This window comes from Rhinatrema bivittatum, chromosome 1 (assembly GCF_901001135.1).
Source record: "Rhinatrema bivittatum chromosome 1, aRhiBiv1.1, whole genome shotgun sequence".
In the NCBI taxonomy this organism is placed as follows: Eukaryota; Metazoa; Chordata; class Amphibia; order Gymnophiona; family Rhinatrematidae; genus Rhinatrema; species Rhinatrema bivittatum.
Genome location: NC_042615.1, coordinates 576,340,475 through 576,361,319, shown reverse-complemented (window position 1 = coordinate 576,361,319; position 20,845 = coordinate 576,340,475). Strand labels below are relative to the sequence as shown.

Below are 20,845 nucleotides of genomic sequence, written 5' to 3'. Positions count from 1 at the left end.
AATATTAAAATGAAAAATTGAGTTGCCTGTTTTAAAGATGTATTTCTTAAATTAAAAATGTGCCACATACAGAATTATTTTAGGACATAAGAAGCAGGTACTAAAGTACTTTTTTTCTTTCTTTTTTTTTTTTCTTTTTAAGATCAAATCCCACTCAGTTGGTGGGTTGGGAGAACAAATGAAACACAGACTTACTGGGGAGGCTCCATACCTGACATCCAAAAATGTACCTGTGGACTGAAAGGGAACTGCATTGATAGCCAACATTACTGCAACTGTGACGCAGACAGAAATGAATGGTGATTTTCTAGGGTTTGCTTGTTTACAGTATTTTTCTATTAAAGAAGGAAATGCCAAGGTTTTAACATTTACAAGATGTCTTTTCTTTCAGGTCTCAAAGCAATATAATTGTGGAGAATGCTGGATGAGATTTCAGATAGTCTGCTAGGCCCAGGTCCTGTACTTGACCCTAATCAGTGCTAGGATCATGCAGATTCAGTGCTCCCATTCCCAGAAGGAGGGCTGGGAGTAAGCCACAGGTATTGCTCTTTAGATATGTCTACTGAATGACTCTAGAGATCAACTCAGGGGAGAAGTATGTGTTTCTTTTTTCCTGCTGGCTTGACGAGTGATAACAACTCAAATACGCTAGATTCTGTACAATAAAGGAAAAAGAAAAGAAAACAATTCCTGCAATGAAAGCCTATAAGGTTTCATCTTTGCCCTCGTTTTCCTCTCAACGTTGCAGAAAGCAAGACTGAAGTTGAATCTGATTGGTCTGCTGGATGAGATTTAGCATCACCACATATGCCATTTGCTAAAAAGATTAAAACAGAATGATAGAGATGCAGTCTGTACAAATTTTTAGTCTATGAATGTGTGCCTACAGTTGATCAAACTGCATCTTTGATTCAAAGTCAGTTGTTCAAGAGACTCACAGCACAGTCTGTGAGCGACTCCTGCCCAGTTCCCCCTCTTGTCGTTTCACTTCCATTTGGTCCCCATCATTTTTTGCTCATATTTTTCTGCCTGTGGAGTCTCTTCTCTCCTGTTCAACCCCTCAGAGTCTCTGTGCTCCCATCCTCCCAACACATTTTCTGTTCCTGTTCACCCTCTCCTACCCGAGTTTCTATATTTCTGCCTAATTAACCAGCAAAGCCTCTTCACTTCCATCCAACCTGTTCCTGAGGTTGTGGGCCTTCCTGAATCCTAAGACCCATGCACACTTGTGGTAATGTGAGTGTCCATTTTGATCCTGGGTCAAGATTTGATTAAGTAAATGTAATCCCTGAGTGGGAAAACCTGGATAATAGACCAAAAGTCACACAATAAAAGTCCAGACCCTATTTGCAAAGCTCTCCAAGGTATTCAATAAATCTGGGTGTTCAATAATATCCCAGGCTCCCTGTGGGGGAAAGCTTAATTTTAAGGCCCTTTTGCATTGTTCAATAATTGCACTGCCCCTTAAGCCTCTGTCTAAACAGCACTGATAATCCCTAACAGTCTATAACAGCAATAATCACACTGGAAATGAAGTGGTAACTGATAGTTGATATGATGGATGAAAAGTTCTTTACAGATTTTTATGTTAAATCCAATTGATTTATAGGGTGAAATTAATAAATGTATGACCTTACTTTTTCAGTAAAGGCCCAGATAGGTATATCCGACTAACTTAACTAGCCACCCTGCTGCTGAATATTGGCCCCTTGGTGAAGAAGATCCTCAGAGTTCTTTTCCCCCAAAAAAACAGTGGGACTGCACAGACAGGGCTGTACTATGGTAGGACAACTCAGAAAAAAATGAACTAAGAATCCACAAACAAAGGTACATTTTTAAACCCATGCACGGGCGTCCATGTGCATGCGGTTCCCAGCGCGCACACATTGATGATTTGATTTTATAACATACGTGCGTCGACGCGCGCATGTTATTAAAATCTGCTACCCACGCACACATGTGCGCCTGATTTTATATCGGCGTGCGCATGTGTGTGTGAGTGCCGTAATGGGGGGGGGGGAATTTTGCAAGATGTGCATGGCAATGGATTAGGCCTTTCCCCATTTCCCTCCAGTCTGTTCCAATAATGGAATGGACTGGTAGACAACTTCCTAACCCCCCTAGCTAGCCTGCCTCCCTTTTCCCCTATCCTCCCCGACTCCTAAAACCCCTCTAACTAGTTTTTTTTTTGTTTGTTTCTATACTTACCTGCTCTGCCATGCAGCAGCAGGTTGTGCATGCCAGTACTATCTTGGCACGGTGCTGTCCCGGCTCACCCACACCTCGCCCACACCCTACCCATACTCCGAACCTGGCCCACCCTTTTAGTTTAGCTGGTTCTTCGGCGCATAGCAGGCGATACACAGCTGTCCGCTGGCCTTTAAAAATCCTCGTGGTATGTGCTTGGCCCGGTCACACACATATCTCCCGGTTTTTATGTGCACCAGCCTTTGAAAATTAGTCCCTAAGATGAAGCACAGCATCTACTGAACCTATATGGGGAGACCAACCCAAACCTCTACTCACTAATCTCTCTGTACCTCCCCCAGAATATTTGTTTAAATCCTTTTGGTAAAGAAACCTTACATTAAATATCAGGGGCTATGAAAATGCATGTTCACTTACCCAAAAAGACCTTGAAAAATGGAAGTTAACAACTTTTTTAGATAGTATCCTATGATGGCTGTCCAATTATTTTTTTTTATTAGCCTTTTTAATACTTATTTTCTGTACAAATGTTTGAAAATCTCAATGTTCAATTTATTTTAAATAAATCAATTTGAAGTTCATATTCAAAAGATTTCTCCAGCTAAGGGGGTCATTTATCAAAGTGCATTATGGCGTTTTTGCATGCGTTAAGGCATTTTCGCATGCAAAAAACGCCTTTAACGCATGCAAAAGCACCATAATGCATGGTGCGATGCAAATGAGAAAAAGGGGGAGGATATTGGGGTGGGATATTAACCTAGCTATCAGGGCCCTCCTACCACCACTGGGGGAGAGGGAGAGAGAGAGATAGAGAGAGAAAGCACCTAGCCATAATGCCCTAACACTAGATAGGTATTTATATCTCTATGGGAGGTCCACCTAGTAACTTGAGATGAGGTTTAGGTATTAGTGTAGGGGTTAGGGGCCACTTTGACATTCAAAGTGAGACGTACAAACAGAACAGTGCTCTCTTGTGAAGATTTGATGACGTTCAGAGTGAGGAAACTCACCCAAAGATGAGATTTGTGCAATGTTCTCTCAACCTAGCTTGATGTTACCCAGGTAGAGTCCATCAAGCTAGGTTGAGAGATGGGCCAATATCACATACATTAGGGCTTTATCACACGTGATAAGACCCTACCACATGTCATAATGGCTGAATCACAGTGATGCCATGCAAATTAGGGGAAAAGGAGGAGTATGGGTGAGATTTGGGTGGAGTTATGGTCCAGTAGTGCTTTTGGTGATAATGTTTTCCGCATTGTTGCTGGCAGCACTGCAGGAAATAACAGCACCTTTTCCCATGGTACTATGGATGCAATACTGTGCATCATGGCCTTCCCACGGCAGGCAAATAATATAGCAGAATGATGAATCTAGGTATTTGTTTGCTGCTGAATATCCAGTATAAGTGAACCAGGTAAGTTTATCTGGTTAAATTACCTGTACAACCTGTGGCTGAAAACAGAGCTCATTATTTATCTGGTGTTACTATGACTGCATATATTTAATTGAATATTTTGATTGGATAATTTTTAATTTTTTTTTAAATTTTCTTTTTATTATATTTCAAGGAGTCCATATTCAACTGCTGAGTGGCTAGTTAAATTAGCCAGATACACCTATCCAGTTAACTTAACCGGGATATTCCGCAGTGCAGCAGAGCTGCTGAATACTAGGGATGTGCAGAGAGACACCATACGTTGCATTCGGGATTTGTATTTGTCGGGGGGCAGATATGTTGCATTGAGCAAGGGGGGCCACCGATACATTCATGCATTAATTCTTATTCATTCCCCAGCTAAAATTGAATTAACTACAACCCCCACCCTCCTGACCCCCCCCCCCCCCCCAAGACTTACCAAAACTCCCTGGTGGTCCAGCGGTGGGTCCGGGAGCCATCTCCTGCACTCATGCCCTCGGTTGCCGGTATTCAAAATGGCACCGATAGCCTTTGCCCTTACTATGTCACAGAGGCTACTGGTGCCAATGGTCAGCCCCTGTCACATGGTAGGAACACAAGATGGCGCCATTAGCCGATGGCCCAAGTGCAGGAGATCACTCCTGGACCCCCGCTGAACCACCAGGGGCTTTTGGAAAGTCTTGGGGGACCCTCCTGACCCCAACATGGCTTGCCAAAAGTCCCTGGTGGTCCAGCAGGGGTCCGGGAGCGACCTCCTGCACTCGGGACATCAGCTGCCAGTAATCAAAATGGTGCCAATAGTATTTGCCCTTACTATGTCACAGAGGCTACTGGTGCCATTGGTCAGCCCCTGTCACATGGTAGGAGCACAAGATGGCGCCAGCCATCCATTGCTATTGGTGCCATTTTGAATATCGGCAGCCGAGGGTGTGACTGCAGGAGATGGCTCCCGGACTCCCCGCTGGACCACCAAGGAGAAAAAAAATCTGAAATATTAAACAAATACTTTAGTTTGGTGTTCACAAAAGAAGACCCTGGAGGAGGACCATTGCTGAATGGCAAAGGTATGGATGGGAGTGAGGTAAACACAACCCCATTTACAGAAGAAACTGGCTGGAACCAGCAAAAATGAAAGTGGACAAGGCCATGGGACCTGATGAAATACATCCTAGGATATTAAAGGAGCTCAGAGAGGTGATGACAGGTACTCTGAAAGACTTATTCAATAGATTGTAGAAGGATGATGGTTGTCCCTTTTCACAAAAGTAGAAGCAGAGAAGAGGGGAGAAACTACAGGCTGGTAGTCATATTTTGATGGTAGGAAAAATAATGGAGAAATCCAAAATCACAAGGAATCGGAGCAAAGTACTGCACTCCAGATATATAAATGTCAAACGCCAAAGGAATGCAAAGAATTTAAAGGTCCAAACTTTGAATTCATGCAAAGAAATCATTTTGTTTTATTTTCAATACAGCAACTCCATTGCTCAAATGCCAAACTGAAATAGTTCTTTTTTAGAGTTCCCCGAGACGAACCCCGTGTTTCGCCTGAAGGCTGCATCGGGAGGGACAGGATAAATGAAGGAAACTGAAATACAGAAAAACAAAAATTACACTTTTGTAGAGACTAGACCATGAGAGATGGTACATAATGTCAATATTTACGCCGATAAAGCATACCTTTAAATGCAGAGTGGAATTCATACAGCTGACAAGGCAAGGAGAGCGGGAGGGATTGATAGAACTTGGCGTTTAAAGCAGACTGTTTTGGCATGAGATTTTTACACCAATCAGAGCAGAGAGAATCTGACCAATCAGAGAACAGATAAACAATACAGTAATGAAACCGAACATAGTATAACTGGTTATAAGAAATATTGCCACTCAATTTCATTATTTAATCCCTTAGGATGGATACAATCTAATTTAAAAATCCACTTTTGTTCTTTTTGAATCAGCATCTCAGAAAAATTACCACCCCGAAGTGGTGGAAGTAACATGTCAATTACAAAAAATTTTAGATCATTTTCTGAATGCCCTGCCAATTGCCAATGTGTGACCAGGGGCGCCGTTTCGCGGCCAGTACAGATATTAGAACGATGTTCTACAATTCTTGTCCGAACTTGTCTGGTGGGTTTGCCCACGTACAGTTTGAGGCAAGGGAAAGAGATCACGTAAATTACTCCCCGCGATTGGCAAGTGGTGGAAAATTTGAGATAGAATTTTTTATGAGTGGTGGGATGTTCAAAAGTGAAAGTAGGAATAACATGAGGACAAACAGAGCAATGGCCACATGATTGATGGCCTAAAAAATTTGATATACCTGTGGCCAATTTTTTACAAACAGATTTTACGATAATTCCCACATTCTATATTCTTCCTAAAATTCATAAAACTTTGATAAATCCTCCCGGACTTCCCATTGTCACTGGCATAGGCTCTGTTTTAGAACCTTTATCTCAATTTGTGGATAATTTCTTACAATCCATAGTTTGTTTAAGCCGGTCCTATGTCTGTGACTCCAATCATTTTATTACCATTTTGGAACAAATATCCCCGCCCTCTGATACAATGTTTTTGGTTACTTTAGACATTATATCTCTATATTCAAACATTCCTCAGGATGAAGCATTAACATTAGTCGAAGATATTTTGAATGCCCATCCCCATCCTTGTCGAATCTCTACAGAATTTCTTTTGTCTCTAACACGGTTAGCCCTTACTAGAAATTATTTTCAATTTCACAATACCACATATCAACAGATTAAAGGCACGGCTATGGGGGCAGCTATGGCCCCCAGCCTGGCTTGTTTATAAATGAGCAAGTTCAAAGAGGATTTCATCTATACCTCATCATGGTTTCATTTTATTTTTTCATGGCACCGTTATCCTACCTAATAAACGAAGGATGACCGACGTGCCGCAAATGCGCAGTACAGACCAGCTCTACCGCGCATGTGCGGGCGAGCACGTCGGTCTGAGCCAGAAAAAAAATGGCGGCGTCGAGTGGCAGCGGCATCCAGTGGCAGCGGCGGCGTTGGGAGGCAGCGGCGGCGGCGGCGGCTGGCAGCGGCGGCGGCGTCGGATGGCAGCGGCGGCGGCGTCGGGTGGCAACGGCGGCGGCGGGTGGCAGTGGCGGCGGCGGCAGCGAGGGAGGAGAGAGAGAGGGAGGGACTGACAGAGAGGGAGGGACTGAGTGAGAGGGGAGGAGAGGGAGGGAGTGGGACTGAGTGAGAGGGGGGACTGAGTGAGGGGGGGAGAGAGAGAGGGGGAGAGAGAGAGAGGGGGAGAGAGAGAGGGGGAGAGAGAGGGAGGGAGGGAGTGGGACTGAGAGAGGGAGGGAGTGGGACTGAGAGAGAGAGGGAGGGAGGGAGTGGGACTGAGAGAGAGGGACTGGGACTGAGGGAGAGGGGGAGGGAGTGGGACTGAGGGGGAGGGGGAGGGAGTGGGACTGAGGGAGAGTGAGTGGGACTGAGTGTGTGTGAGAGGGAGGGAGAGAGGGGGGAGTGAGTGAGACTGAGTGGGAGGGAGGGACTGAGTGAGAGGAGAGGGAGGAGTGGGTGAGAGGGAGGGAGGTAGGGGGTGGTGAAGAGTGAGGGGTGAGAGAATGAGGGGGAGGTGAGAGACAGAGGAATGTAGCCCATTTTAACGGGCTTAACGGCTTGTATAGATATAATTGAAAAAAACTAGCATACCATAATTAATATCAACTCAAAATATTAATTCAGAATTGTGAATGACCATCATATATGGGCACAATGTGTTCTGTAGGTACACATTATTCAGTGTACATTTGCACATCAATTCTTGCCACAATATTTAATCATCGGTCATTTTTAGCTTTTTTTAAGTGATGCAAAATTGGCTGAATTGTGAAAATAATATTTCTTTCACGTGATAAAGAATTGCACAATATTATTCACTATGTTATGAATAATAATAGATTGTCTTAGCTCAAACGATGTTGTAAGCCCAGGTGGATGGCAGAATTAAGCCATCCATTAAGGTGGATGGCTTAATTTCATCATCTCCCTTTACCAATTTGGCAATCCTTTCTTCCACTCAAGCTTTTGCTATCCTGATTTCATTTTCATCTCCAATCCACATCCAGCAGATTAAAATCTCCAAAAAGCAATTCCTGTCTCTTTCTTCTTACATTTTGGATATCTTTGATCACATTTTTTAGGCCATCAATCATGTGGACATTGCTCTGTTTGTCCTCATGTTATTCCTACTTCCACTTTTGAACATCCCACCACTCATAAAATATTCTATCTCAAATTTTCCACCACTTGCCAATCGCAGGGAGTAATTTACGTGATCTCTTGCCCTTGCCCCAAACTGTACATGGGCAAAACCACCAGACAAGTTCTGATAAGAATCATAGAACATCGTTCTAATATCCGTACTGGCCGCGAAACGGTGCCCCTGGTCACACATTGGCAATTGGCAGGGCATTCAGAAAATGATCTAAAATTCTTTGTAATTGACATGTTACTTCCACCACTTCAGGGTGGTAATTTTTCTGAGATGCTGATTCGAAAAGAACAAAAGTGGATTTTTAAATTAGATTGTCTCCATCCTAAGGGTTTAAATAATGAAATCGAGTGGCAATATTTCATATAACCAGTTATACTATGTTTGGTTTCATTACTGTATTGTTTATCTATTCTCTGATTGGTCAGATTCTCTCTGCTCTGATTGGTGTAAAAATTTCATGCCAAAACAGTCTGCTTTAAACGCCAAGTTCTATCAATCCCTCCCGCTCTCCTTGCCTTGTCAGCTGTATGAATTCCACTCTGCATTTAAAGGTATGCTTTATCGGTGTAAATATTGACATTATGTACCCTCTCCCGTGGTCTAGTTTCTACAAAAGTGTAATTTTTGTTTTTCTATATTTCAGTTTCTTAAATTTATCCTGTCCCTCCTAACGCAGCCTTTGGGCGAAACACGGGGTCCGTGTCGGGGGACCCTAAAAAAGAACTATTTCAGTTTGGCATTTGAGCAATGGAGTTGCCGTATTGAAAATAAAACAACATCATTTCTTTGCTTGAATTCAAAGTTTGGACCTTTAAATTCTTTGCATTCCTTTGGCGTTTGACAAGGAAAAATAATGGAAACACTGCTGAAGGAAAAGATATTGAACTAGCTACAATCTAAGGGTAGCTACAATCTAAGGGTAGATTTTAAAAAACGTATGCGCATAAATCCATTGGATTTACACACATAGTTGGGGTGACGCGTGCCGGGCCTATTTTAGAAAGGCCTGGCAACGCGTGTAAAGCCCAGGGACATGCATATGCATATGTGCGCACAACAGGTAAAACAAAGGTCGGAGGGGGTCTAGGTGAGGGCAAGGGGACAAGAAAGTTAGGGGAAGGGAAGTAAGGTTATGGGGTTGGGAAGTTCCCTCTGAGGCTGCTCCGAAAGCGGAGAGGCCTGGGAGGGAACGGGGGAAGGCTGCAGGCATCAGCGCGTGCAAGTTGCACAATTGTGCATCCCCTTGCACACGCCAACCCCCAAATTTATAACATGCGGGCACCTGCGTGCGCATGTTATAAAATCAGGCATCCATGTGCACACGTGCAACTTTTTAAAATCTACCCTAATGTTTTGCAGGATCCGACACTGAGGCAACATAGTTGTTGTTTTTTTACCAGATAAAGATCACATAAAATGAATATGATTCATTTCATTGATTGGGTAACTTAAGAATTAGATAAAGAATGAGCAATTGATATGATTTATCTGGATTTCAGCAAAGCTTTTAACAGTGTTCAACATAGGAGACTCATGAACATAAAGAAAAACACAGCAGCTGAATGGGAGTTGCACAGGGATCTGGACTAAGAAACACATCATTCCTAGAGCTGGTTACTGCACCCTCTGGCATACATGTTCCATAGACCCTGGAGAAATGGCAGGCTGCATAAAATCAGTGATAGTCATCTGACGGCTGGAAAGTGGGTTCAAAAACAAGAGGAGAACGCCTCTAGTTCTTCCCTTCTGCTTCTTCCTTAGTCTGTTGAAAGCTGACAATATTTTGAGTAAAAAAAAAGAACATTTGTCAAAGTCCCGTTTCACTGTGGCTCTGTTTTGCAGCCTTGATTGGATTGCTAAATGCAAATATTTAATTCCATGCTCTGACTGATAAAAAGTTACCTTTAGCAATCTAAAATAAAATATTAAGGCATTCTCTCCCAGAAAACTTTTCATCATCTTTCTGGGGAAGTTCTATACTTTATGCTGCACATGGAGATGACAATTATCAAAGCCTTTCACCTACTAAACAGTAGTCATGTGCATTCATTGTGCATTTGTTTCATTCTTTGTGAAAATACATATGTACCTCATGGACCTTATAGTTCATGTAGGAAAAAATGCTAGTAAGCAGAATGTGACAAGGTGATAGCTAAAGCCAGAAAAATGCTGGGCTGCATAGAGAGAGGAATATCTAGTAAGAGAAAGGAAGTGATGATCCTCTTGTACAGGGCCTTGGTGAGGCCTCACCTGGAGTACTGTGTTCAGTTCTGGAGACCGTATCTCCGAAGGGATAGAGACAGGATGGAGGCAGTCCAGAGAAGGGCGACCAAAAAGGTGGATAGTCTTCATAAAATGACTTATGAGGAGAGATTGAAGAACCTAAATATGTATACCCTGGAGGAGAGGAGGAGCAGGGGTGATATGATACAGACTTTCAGATACTTGAAAGGTTTTAATGATCCATGGTCAACAACAAACCTTTTCTGTTGGAAAAAAGTTGGTAGAACTAGGGGTCATGATTCGAAACTCCAGGGATGAAGACTCAGAACCAATGTCAGGAAGCATTTCTTCACAGAGAGGGTGGTGGATACCTGGAATGCCCTTCTGGAGGAAGTGGTGAAGAATAAAACTGTGAAGGATTTCAAAGGGGCATGGGATAAACACTGTGGATCCCTAAAGGCTAGAGGATGGGAATGAAGAGAAGAGTCATGGGGGTGGCTTGCTGGAATGGAGGCTACTACCTGGTGATTACTACCTTTACTCAATAAGCCTTCGCACAGTTAATGCAACTCCAACATTGCTCTCTGCTTCAACGGCAAGGGGAAATGTGGAAAAGAGGATTTGCATTCAGACAACAGCCAACAAGGACTGAACTTCACAGTCTGGGTAAACAAATAAGTGTGGGGGTAGCTTGCTTATTATGGCGGTTACTACCCTAAACCAATTGAGCCTGATACATCACTTTGAATGCATATACAGTGTTGCTCTCTGCTTCAACAGCAGGGATAAATGTGGAAAAGAGGATTTACATTCAGACAGCATCCAACAAGGCATTGATCTGTGCAGACTGGATAAACAAGCATCGGGGTAATGTGCATAATGCGGCGGTTACTACCCTTAACCATTAAGCCTTATGCTCACCTTTGATGCAACTCCAACATTACTCTCTGCATCAATGGCAGGGGATGGCAGGACATTTGAATCAAACAATTAGCAACAAGGGCCCTGAACTTGGTGGTTGGTGAAACAGATAAGTATGGGAAAATAAGTGTGGGAGCTTGCTGGGCAGGCTGGATGGGCCGATTGGTCTTTTTTTGCTGTCAGTTCTATGCTTCTATGATTCTATGTTTAATGAGTTTTGCGCATACAATCAGTTTTTATGCATGTACTATAAAGTCCATGAGATATGTACATTCCTCCACAATGAATGAAATAAATGCACATCCCTACTAAATAGTATTTTTCCCTGGGTTAATTTGCTATCTGAAAATTGTCCTGCCTCAAGCTGGCTAGAAGATAGTATGAGGTTCCATAACATGCATACTTGAAGCTGGACTGCAAGGGATTGTTCACAGAGCTATGTTTAAGTTGGGAGAGCAAAAGAAACACAGGACCTGATTTACTAAAGCCGTTTTCCATTCTGTGTTTATGAGGAAAATGCTTAGCAATGTGACCCACAGATTTCATTTTCCAATCTATGTGCATCATTTTCCATTGAAATTTCATCTGAGCATGAAGTATGTGCAAAATCCATGGGTTCTTCATATCCATGGACAATTTTCAAAAGGAAATATGACCATCTGTTCCCTTGTAAAATTAGGTACAAAGTCCACAGGTACTGACTTTACACATCAGCATGGAATTTGAAAATTGTGCCCATGAGGCCTGATTTTGAAAAGCATTTACACATGTTAAAACTGGGTTTTACACATGTAAAGGCACTTTACCCATAAGTAGGCTTTTGAAAGTTACTACAATATATGCCATTGAATTATCCATAGGATTTACCCATGTAAGTGCACTTTATATAGGTAAAAGACTTTTGAAAATTGCTACAATAGTAGTTACATGTACACATGTAAATCCTTTTGAAAATTACCCCAGGTGAATTCAAATTTAAAGCAATCTAGCCCTATGCCTAAATTGGAAATTGTTCACTTCAATTTGACTCAAAGTATGCATGGGTATCCAAATGATGTGGACTTTTAGCCAAATTGTGAACAGGCATTCTTGGGGGTATGTTTAGACTGAAAGAGAAAAAACAGCATGTGTACATGACATTTACAAACATACATGTGCTATTTTACCCTCTTCAGTCACTCGCACACAACAGCAGGGGCAAAGTATGAGGGTGCTCTTAGTGTATGATAATTTCAGAAAGATATTATCTGGCTAATACCTAGCTAAAAGAGCCCATGTACTTTGAAACTATATGAGCTATTTGAAAACTGCTTCTTTGGTCCCCTCACATCTATTCAGATAATAAACTGAGAAGATATGCAAGCAGTAATCCATATAACTTTTGTAGACCTTTTTAGTACCTCAAAATATTATCATAAATCTGTTCATGGACCACTTAAATTTAGCTGATTCAGGTATGTTGAAATGTTTACAATAGGTCTATAGCATTAAAATATAAGAGAACAGCTATCAGGGGAATTTTGGGTATTTGCTTTGGCTAGGAACTCATTTTTTTTCCGGTTTCTATTGTGCCTTTGAGGGTGCAGTGTAGTGTATAGTCCTGCAAATAATTCCTATTAGGTTCACTGAGGAAAGATAGCTGCTCGGAAAACCACTCAATTTCCTCTAGGGGAAGTTGCCACTTTGGACGCAAAGCTGGGGTCTGCTAGTCTGCCACCTGATTGATTGAAGGGGCGATCATCTTAGAGAAAAATCTTCCCCTTTTCAACCCCTTTCCTCTACCTTTTACTTGAAATGACAGAAGGCTTCCCCTGGCTCAAACTGCCACCCTCTCCTGATGTCAATGCTAGCTGGTGCTGCTTCTGCAGGTGATCCTGCATACCAGCATTTGCGAGGTGCCCTACTTGGCTTCTCTCAACTGATATCCTTTCTGCAGTGAATACACTGAGCAAAACATGGGTCCTTCCTCACTTTTACATAGGGGTGGAACCTTTAAAACATTTTGTTGGGGTTTCATTTTCGGTCCAGAGGTGGGTCATTTTGGGGCCATCTCCGGATCAATTTTTTTTCTGTTTAGTCAGTTTTTGTTTTTTTTTAATAAACCCTTCTACTCATTTATTAAAATTGGAGCCCCCCCCCCCCCACAAAACTTCCACCCACACTAGCCCTCCCTCCCGAGCCCCCCTCCAGGGATCACCAAAAATCCCAGGTGGTCTACTGGGAGTCCTGGAAGTGATCTCCCACTCCCAGGTTGATGGCTGCCATTAGTCAAAATGGTTCTGGACATCCTTTGCACCTACCATGTGGCAGGGGCTACCAGAGGCAGTTGCCTGCTCCAGAGTGGGAGGTTGCTCCTGGGCCCCTGCTAGATCACCAGGGATTTTTGGAGAGTCATGGGGGGAGGGTTGGAAGGGGGAGCTAGGGTGGGCAGGGGGTCCACATGTGGGGGGGGGCTCCATATTTTAGGAAAGGGTTGGGAAAGTATTGGGGTTTTTTAAATTTGTTTTTTGACCTCCCCCCCCCAAAAAAAATGGAAAAACATAGTGAAATTTTGTGGGGTGTTTTCTATCGTTTTTTTTCAAATTTCAGAAATGCAACAAAATAGGAAATATCATCAATATTTCTTATGTCATTACAAACGAATACCCTCCCCTATTTTAAAGTACCTCCAAATCATGGATGTCTTCCACAATCCTTGGAGGATGATGTTGGCATTGGATTTGATATAGAGAGTGGGCTGTGAGGAAAAATACTAGAGGCATCTCTCATGATCTCTGCCTGCACTGCTTGCTCTTGCTGGGGGGTTGATATCATCAGTATCATCATTATTTCTTTACCCCATTACTGAACTGGAGGCTAAGACTCTACTGACTAATTCTCCAAAATTTTCTTCAGATATTAGCTCTTGAAGTTCTGATTCAGGGAATACCAGGCAAGATTCTTTCTTAGAATCAGTTGATGAAAACACTGTCTCCATTGCCTCAAAAGCAATAACCAAGGTAGATGAGCATGTAGCTGGTTTTGACTATTGCACTTTTCCTGTCTTTGTCTGTGCCCCTGCCTTACTACTGCCAGTCTTGGATAAAGATGGAAAGAAACAGACAGCATTGGTACATTAGCTCCAAATTTCAATTTGTTCTGCTTTGAGCTACCTTCCCTTCCTGCCATTCTGGACCTAAAAAGTCCTCCTTCAATATAGATGCAGTTCTTCCTGTTTTGTTTTGTTTTTGTTTTTTTGCTACGGTTCACTACCACTGCCAAAGCTGCTAAGCCTGCCAATCCCCATATGTCCCTTCACCTTACATGCTGGAATTTGTTGAAGTGCACTGCCTATTGGAAGTTTGGTTAATACCAATGATAATCCATCTATACTCTCACATACTGTATGGAGAACTGTCTGTCACACATAGCCAAACACAGACACACATAGCATATGTATGTGCTATGCTGTGTACACTATTGCTGACTGAGTCTACACACAAAATAACTGTTAAACACTAACAGGCAAAAACAACTGGCAAGAAGGTAAAATTTATCGCTTCTGACTCTGAGTATGCAGTGTACTACTTACCTCACTGGTGTCCAAAGACAAAAGAATCAATAGCAATTTCCACACCATCTATTGTCTCACATCCTGACCATTCCTCAGTGAAGATAAACATCAAAATTAGAATCAATGTGCTGCCTCTGTTTCTGGCACAGTGAGTGTGTGAGACCACTGCAACAAAGGGAAGAGCAGAAGCAGCCCTTTATCAGTGTTGAATCCCAACATTTTAAGCATTTTAAAAACTCTGTGAGAGCTTCTAAAAGCATGACCTGTGCAAAAAGCTAGAAAGGAAATATAAAGCTTATTGGACGTGCTCTGATTTTACATTGGGAGGGTGTTAGTGTTACTTGATCCAGAAAGCAGTTATAGGCCAATTTAGAAAATTAGTTCACTGCAATTTGTCCTCTCTGTGGTTTCCTTGGCAGCTTTTCTAAATCCCTAAATAAATGAAATTATGTTTTAATTTCCCATATTCTGCCTTATGTACTAGACCAATTATTAATATGTACTAGAAAATTTCACTTGATAGATACCAATGCCTGTCTATGAAAAACACATCTATATACAATCATTGGCCAGGATTCATCATTCTTCGCAGAATGATGAATCCTGCGAAAACGGGGGGTGGGGGGGGGCGAAGGAGGGGGTGAGTCTGCAAAACAACACAGCCATCGCACCATGGCGGTGCACCGGCTGCCGTCTTTTTCACCAAATAGCGCCACCGTGAAAGGTGGTGCTATTTGGCACGCTACTACCAACATTATCGCTGGCAGTGAAGACATCACCAACTCCACCCCTTCCCCGCCCCAACTCCTCCCTTCCCCCTAATTTGCATGATATCACATGTGAAAAGGCCCTTTTCACATGCGATAGAGGCTTATCGCACGTGATAAAGACAAGCCTTTCCTGAATCACACTGACTCCTCTAATGAGCCTTATGAACTGTCTGCTACAACCATCATGTTACATCCAAGCACTATGTAAATAGTTGTTCCTGTTTACTTCTAAAACTACTCAGGCTTCTTTTCTTATCCCAGTTCCTGCTTCCCCTGTTTTATTGTAACTTTCTTGCGTCTCTCCACCTGTTAAATGTTAGGTTAAATAACCAATTCACATCTACTCGTTCAAGACCTCTCATGATCTTAAAGACCTCTATCATATCCCCCCTCAGCCGTCTCTTCTCCAAGCTGAACAGCCCTAACCTCTTCAGCCTTTCCTCATAGGGGAGCTGTTCCATCCCCTTTTTCATTTTGGTTGCCCTTCTCTGTACCTTCTCCATCGCAACTATATCTTTTTTGAAATGCGGTGACCAGAATTGTACACAGTATTCCAGGTGTGGTCTCACCATGGAGCGATATAGAGGCATTATGACATTTTCTGTTTTATTAACCATTCCCTTCCTAATAATTCCTAACATTCTGTTTGCTTTTTTGACTGCTGCAGCACACTGAGCCGACAATTTAAATGTAGTATCCACTATGATGCCTAGATCTTTTTCCTGGGTGGTAGTTCCTAATATGGAACCTAACATCGTGCAACTACAGCAAGGGTTATTTTTCACTATATGCAACAACTTGCACTTGTCCACATTAAATTTCATCTGACATTTGGATGCCCAATCTTCCAGTCTTGCAAGGTCCTCCTGTAATGTATCACAATCCGCTTGTGATTTAACTACTCTGAATAATTTTGTATCATCTGCAAATTTGATAACCTCACTCATCGTATTCCTTTCCAGATCATTTATATATATATTGAAAAGCAACGGTCCAAGTACAGATCCCTGAAGCACTCCACTGTTTACCCTTTTCCACTGAGAAAATTGACCATTTAATCCTACTCTCTGTTTCTTGTCCTTTAACCAGTTTGTAATCCATGAAAGAACATCGCCTCCTATCCCACGACTTTTTAGTTTTCTTAGTAGCCTCTCATGAGGGACTAAATGCCTTCTGAAAATCCAAATACACTACATCTACTGGTTCACCTTTATCCACATGTTTATTAACCCTTTCAAAAAAATGAAGCAGATTTGTTAGGCAAGACTTCCCTTGGGTAAATCTATGTTGACTGTGTTTCATTAAACCATGTCTTTCTATATGCTCTACGATTTTGATCTTGAGAATAGTTTCCACTATTTTTCCCGGCACTGAAGTCAGGCTCACTGGTCTATAGTTACCCGGATTGCCCCTGGAGCCTTTTTTAAATATTGGGGTTACATTGGCCACCCTCCAGTCTTCAGGTACAACGGATGATTTTAATGATAGGTTACAAATTTTAACTAATAGATCAGAAATGTCATTTTTGAGTTCCTTCAGTACCCTAGGATGCATACCATCCAGTCCAGGTGATTTGCTACTCTTTAGTTTGTCAATCTGGCCTACTGTATCTTCCAGGTTCACAGTGATTTTGTTCAGTTTGTATGACTCATCACCCCTGAAAACCATCTCCGGAACTGGTATCTCCCCAACATCCTCATTAGTAAACACGGAAGCAAAGAATTCATTTAGTCTTTCTGCAATGGCCTTATCTTCTCTAAGAGCCCCTTTAACCCCTCTGTCATCTAATGGTCCAACCGACTCCCTCACAGGTTTCTTGCTTTGGATATATTTTAAAAAGTTTTTATTATGAGTTTTTGCCTCTATGGCCAACTTCAATTCAACAAGTTCATAAACAACACTACAAAAGAGTGCTTCTTTAAACTGCAAGTATTAAAAAAATTAAAACCATTACTACTCTACAGAGACTTCCGCCTTGTTCTACAAGCCATCATACTACCGAAACTGGACTACTGCAACTCACTCCTTCTCGGCCTTCTCGCTTGCACCACCAAACCACTTCAGATGGTCATGGACGCTACGACCAGAATTCTTACAAACACCAAAAAAGGGATCATATCACCCCCATCCTCCAGCACCTAAATTGGCTACCAATCAAATACAGAATTCACTTTAAAACCATTATGATGATACACAAGGCCCTACATAACATCTCTCCTCTCAATTTAACTTTTCAACTTCAGCTACACACCTCCAAGAGACCGACCAGAAGTGCGTACAGAAATATGCTACGCACCCAGCCGGCGGAAACCTCCCTGAGGAAACGCGCACTATCCACAGCCGGCCCCACTCTCTGGAACTCACTCCCACCAGACCTTCGCCTCGAACCGTGCCACATTACATTCAAAAAGAAGCTAAAGACTTGGATTTTTGCACAAGCTTTCCCAGAGATCTAAGAGACGGAAGAACACAATATTTGCTTAGACTCTGACCCACCATCACCTCCTGTACATAGTTTACTGAATAGTTTGTTATCGCTAGTTAACTAGACATGCTTAATCTCTGTAACCTCCTCTAAGTTCCTCTGCCCCTTTATGTTATCTGTTATCTTGTTTCAATGTAAACTGCCCACCGAGGCGTCAGTTTTATTTCCTTGTAAACCTGTGTGATATGTATATTATACAGGAACATCGGTATATAAAAACTAAAAATAAATAAATAAATAAATAAATTCTCTCTTTGCCTTTTACACTTAACTTGACAATGCTTACGTTTTATCCTATTTTCTTCAGGTGGATCCTTCTTCCAATTTCTGAAGGATGTTTTTTTGGCTAAAATAGCCTCTTTCACCTCACCTTTTAACCATGATGGTAATCGTTTTGCCTTCCTTCCACATTTCTTCATGTGTGGAATACATATGGACTGCACCTCTAGGATTGTATTTTTAAGTAATGTCCATGCCTGTTGAACACTTTTAATCTTTGCAGCTGCACCTTTCAGTTTTTTTCTATTTTCCTCATTTTATCAAAGTTTCCCTTTTGAAAGTTTAGTGTTAGAGTTGCAGATTTACTTATTGTCCCCCTTCCAGTTAAGGGTTTAAATTTGATCATGTTATGATCACTGTTGCCAAGTGGCCCCACCACCGTTACCTCTGTCACCAAATCCTGTGTTCCACTAGGAATTAAATCTAAAATAGCTCCCTCTCTTGTTGGTTCCTGAACCAATTGCTCCATGAAGCAGTCATTTATTACATCCAGGAACTTTATGTCTCTAGCAAGTCCTGATGTTACATTTACCTAGTCAAATGCTGAGACAGAGAAATGGCACTGGGTCCAAATATTGGGAGGGACCTTTAATCCGCTCAGTAGCCTTTAGCAGTAACTGGCAACGTGAAGAACACCAGAGAAAGCCGGTTCAAATCCCGTTCTTGTACTATGCGGGGAGAGCCGGACAAAGAGAGTCAGCTTAATCTATGTCTCTGAAGCAGCGGACCGTGAAATGCACACGTTGGACCTCTGACTCCGACATCAACTCATGGGAAGTTATATCTCTTCTATTTTAAGCAAAAATTCTTTAAAAAAAACAACAAAAAAATGAAGGACAAATCCTGAACTGTTTGGACCGATGATAAAAGAAGACCCATTAAAGTGCACAAACACAAGTATTAACTTGAATGCACAGTGGGTGGTATGATGGTCCCTAATTTAATATAGATATTTTTACTAGAGATGTGAATCGGAACTGGAATCGGTTTGGATTCCGGTTCCAATTCACATTGTGGTTTTTTTTTTCATCTGGCCCGATCGCGGTTTTGTTTATCGGCTGCGCCCGAGCCGATATACAAAAAACCCACCCTGACCCTTTAAAACGAATCCCTTAGCTTCCCCCACCCTCCCGACCCCGCCAAAAACTTTTTACAGGTACCTGGTGGTCCAGTGGGAGTCCCGGGAGTGATCTCCCGCTCCCGGGCCGTCGGCTGCCACTAATCAAAATGGCGCTGATGGCCCTTTGCCCTTACCATGTGACAGGGTATCCGTGCCATTGGCCGGCCCCTGTCACATGGAGGGAGCACTGGATGGCCGGCGCCATCATTAAAAATAGCGCGGGCCATCCAGTGCTCCTACCATGTGACAGGGGCCGGCCAATGGCACGGATACCCTGTCACATGGTAAGGGCAAAGGGCCATCAGCGCCATTTTGATTAGTGGCAGCCGACGGCCCGGGAGCGGGAGATCGCTCCCGGGACACCCACTGGACCACCAGGTACCTGTAAAATGTTTTTTGGGGGGTCGGGAGGGTGGGGGAAAATAAAGGATTAGTTTTAAAGGATCAGGGTGGGTTTAGGGGTTATTTTTGTGTGCCGTTTTTCCCGCCCTCCCCCAAAATGATGAGAAACCCCACAAACAATATCGTGGGGTTTTCCTATCATTTTGGGGGAGCCCCCGATTTCTGACGATTTTGAAAATATCGACGATATTTTCAATCGTCCGAAACCCGATTCACATCCCTAATTTCTACATTGAGTAAAAACCTACCCAAAATCTGTTTCAGTGACAGCCTTCACAATCTCCACTAGTAGGCCACTTCAGGGCTTGCCATCTTCAGTTTTGTTTCTTACAAGACCAATAAGATAAGTTGCTTGTTCAGCCACTGTCCCTGTCCCTGGCCCCTGGACTTCTGCTATTTTTCTAGGGCAAGGATCCAATTTTGAGATAGAAAGAGAGAGAAAGATGCATAGAATCTTCTCAAATACACAACAAACATCTAAACTCTTATGTTTTCTCAGAATCGCAGGACTGTTAAAACTGATCTAAATAGGCGATTTTCCTAGCATGTAGACAGATGGACACAGGACCAGTGGGTTTATGTTACCCTGCCAGCAGATGGAGATGAAGCAAGCTTATGTCACAGTATATATTAGGGGTGTGCATTCGTTTTCAACGCATATGTAAAATGCAACATAATTTTTTTTTTTAACTTAAAAAAGTGATGAGGCGAAAACGATCAGATTTCCAACGTATTCAACATAGCTATGTTGAATACGTTGGAAATCGCGATTGTTGATCCTAAATAAAAATTTAAACCCCTCACCCTCCTTAATCCCCCCCCCCCAAGACTTACCAAAACTCCCTGGTGGTCCAGCGGAGAGTCAGGACGCCATTTCTATATTCCTTTGCGAGGAGCACGTGACGTCGGCGTCACGTCGGAGTGACGCGGACGTCACGTGATTCCCTGTGCGTTCGCTCCGGGACCCTCGTTGGACATAACCGGAACTTTTGGCCAGCTTGGGGGGGTCAGGAGGCCCCCCCAAGCTGGCCAAGCAATCCCCGCTATGGGGATTGCTTTGAGTTTTTTGGAAGGAGAAATTTGAAATCTAAATTAAGGAAAAGAAAGCACCACTCTCCTGCAGTGATACCTATAGGTCCCTCCCCCAGTTCAGAATTCCTGAAGTGATTTCCATGGTCCCTGATGTGTGTGCCTTGGTCTA

The 20,845-nt window shown here is 42.6% G+C and overlaps 1 protein-coding gene across 1 annotated transcript in view; it reads left to right on the top strand.

Moving 5' to 3' along the window:
* Positions 1-20,845, top strand: part of CNTNAP4 (contactin associated protein like 4) — a 1,044,358-nt gene that overhangs the window by 830,689 nt on the left and 192,824 nt on the right. The window contains exon 15 of the mRNA XM_029616960.1: positions 143-299. Within this exon, the coding sequence (XP_029472820.1) occupies positions 143-299 (157 nt within the window). The remainder of the gene's footprint in view (positions 1-142; positions 300-20,845) is intronic.